At 38.1% G+C, this 2,100-nt stretch overlaps 1 protein-coding gene across 1 annotated transcript in view; it reads right to left on the reverse strand.

Moving 5' to 3' along the window:
• si:dkey-195m11.8 (putative fidgetin-like protein 2) overlaps positions 1-2,100 on the reverse strand; it is a 13,983-nt gene extending 11,883 nt beyond the window's left edge. Inside the window, exons 1-2 of the mRNA XM_014009146.1 lie at positions 1,964-2,100; positions 1,139-1,357 (exon numbers count right to left, since the gene is read on the reverse strand). Coding sequence (XP_013864600.1) covers positions 1,139-1,163 — 25 coding nt within the window. The 5' untranslated portion in view covers positions 1,164-1,357; positions 1,964-2,100. The remainder of the gene's footprint in view (positions 1-1,138; positions 1,358-1,963) is intronic.

Genomic DNA, 2,100 nt, shown 5'->3' on the forward strand with positions numbered 1-2,100 from the left:
TGTGTTATTGGTGTTCATTTCACATGTTGTATAATTTCTATCGGTTTCTCATTTTACTGTTCTTATTTTTCTCTTCTACTTTTTCTTTCTTACTATAGTATTATAAAAAAGCCACTGATGATGCAGAAATTAAGAAACTAACATTCAGTTTTGTTTTCTACTGAAGTGGCAAAAAAGAGAGAAAAAAAGAAAGAAGTTTTATTGCGGTTCATGCATCAAAAAGTATGTTTTTGCATCTTTGCAGATTTTTAAAACATGGGTTAAAAACTTTTGATTTTGAAAAACAGACGACTTTTGTAAAAATGTGTCAGAAACTGATTGGGGAAAAGGCAGACATGGCAGCTGAAAGTATTTAATTTAAAATAGTGTCTGTTGAGTGAATATCACTTGGAGCTGGCAGTCAATCTGAGCGTTCAGGCGAAACAGTGACGACATCACATGAGGCGTTTGGTCTATTTCAAGTGCCTAGTTTAAAATTAAAACATTAGTACAATATTTCTAAAATGTATCATGATGTTAACATTCCATATCAGTCGATATCAAGACCAGGAGAAAAAGTCTGATTAATACTGCCAAACTGGTGACACGACTTTTCCTTTTTTATCCATAATTTTGTTTTGAGCCKTTGCTTCATTTTCTCCTTTCAATTCACGTCGCTCGATTCTGGATTAGAGTTCAGTGAAATGATCAATATTCTATTGATATTGATCATGTGTCTATTGTGATATATGTTGCTATTGTTTTATTGCCCAGTCATCAAACCAGTCAGAAATAAACTGTTTTTCCAACGTGAAGCTGTTCAAAAGCTTAAGTACCTCAGGTTAGATACTAAAGATAATAAACCAAAACTCCACTTTAAAACAAACATATTAATGTGCCAAYACACAGCAAGTCACTGATTGCTTTAGCTGCTGTCTGACACTAAAAATGGACACTTTATGTGAAATTCCTCCTAAAGCAAAGCCTAGAGCCTCGGCTGTTAAAGCCATTAGCAAATGTGCCTTGTGCATGACTTCTTAGAGACCTACTCCCACCCAGTTTTAACCAATCACAAGAGAAAGAGCAGGAAATGAGAATGAAAGATGCAGCTGCACACACACAGACGTGAAAATAAAAAAAAATATTCACACCGACTCACTGTATGGGGTGGCAGGACTGAGCATTCTGCAGCCCTGGTCCCAGGTGAAGAGAACAGGACCAGGTCCACTGGCTGGTTACTGGGGGCCCGGCTGCATGCTGCCCGGCCTTCCTGATGACTGACTTCTGCTCGTCCTGCTGGTGCTACTGCTAGTGACCGGCCTCCAGCTCAGCTCCATGGCTCATCTCACACTTCAACACCAGTCTGATCTGCTGCCACCTGAAGAGTGACACCACTGTGACCACAGGATCACCTGTTCTCACTTCATGTGGAAAAATAAATCATGCAGCACTGTTTGCACAATATACACGTGGCAAGTGGATTTTATTTAAGTTGAATTGTTGTTTTATTATAATAATGTAGAAATTTTTGATAAAATATTTTGCAGTGATACTGTTCATATTTTAACTGTAATTATTGGAAAACTGACACAAACATGCTTTTATCTATTATTATTATTATTATTATTATTATTATTATTATTATTATTATTATTATTATTATTATTATTTTAAATGCTAAAAACGGACCACAGGAGCAGAAAACTGAACTTTGTCCTCCTTTTCCAGGAAAGAAAACACTCTTCCCTGTCTAACGCCGCTCTTGTGCAAGAGAGGAAAACTTCTAGATAAACAACCCACAGGAATACAGACAAGGTTGTAGGTTTGCAGAGTAAAAATAAACACATAAAATAAGAGCGCACAGAGGGTCAGAGACGATCGAACAGCAGAAAGGAAAGAAATGGGCAAGAGAAGGGGACAAGGTTTGCATTTTTTCCCTAAAACAAAAACAGATTTTCCATGAAATGAGTGAATGCTTACTGACCCGACCATCCCTGGCTCAGCTCGGTCCGTGCTTCTGTCCGGAGACTGATCCAATATTCCTGCAAACACAGCAAACAACAGGAGGAGCCCGACAGAAAAAAGGGATTCTGCTGCTGCTGGTGTGTGTGTGTGTGTGTG

This window comes from Austrofundulus limnaeus, unplaced genomic scaffold (genome assembly GCF_001266775.1).
Source record: "Austrofundulus limnaeus strain Quisiro unplaced genomic scaffold, Austrofundulus_limnaeus-1.0 Scaffold55, whole genome shotgun sequence".
NCBI lineage: Eukaryota > Metazoa > Chordata > Actinopteri > Cyprinodontiformes > Rivulidae > Austrofundulus > Austrofundulus limnaeus.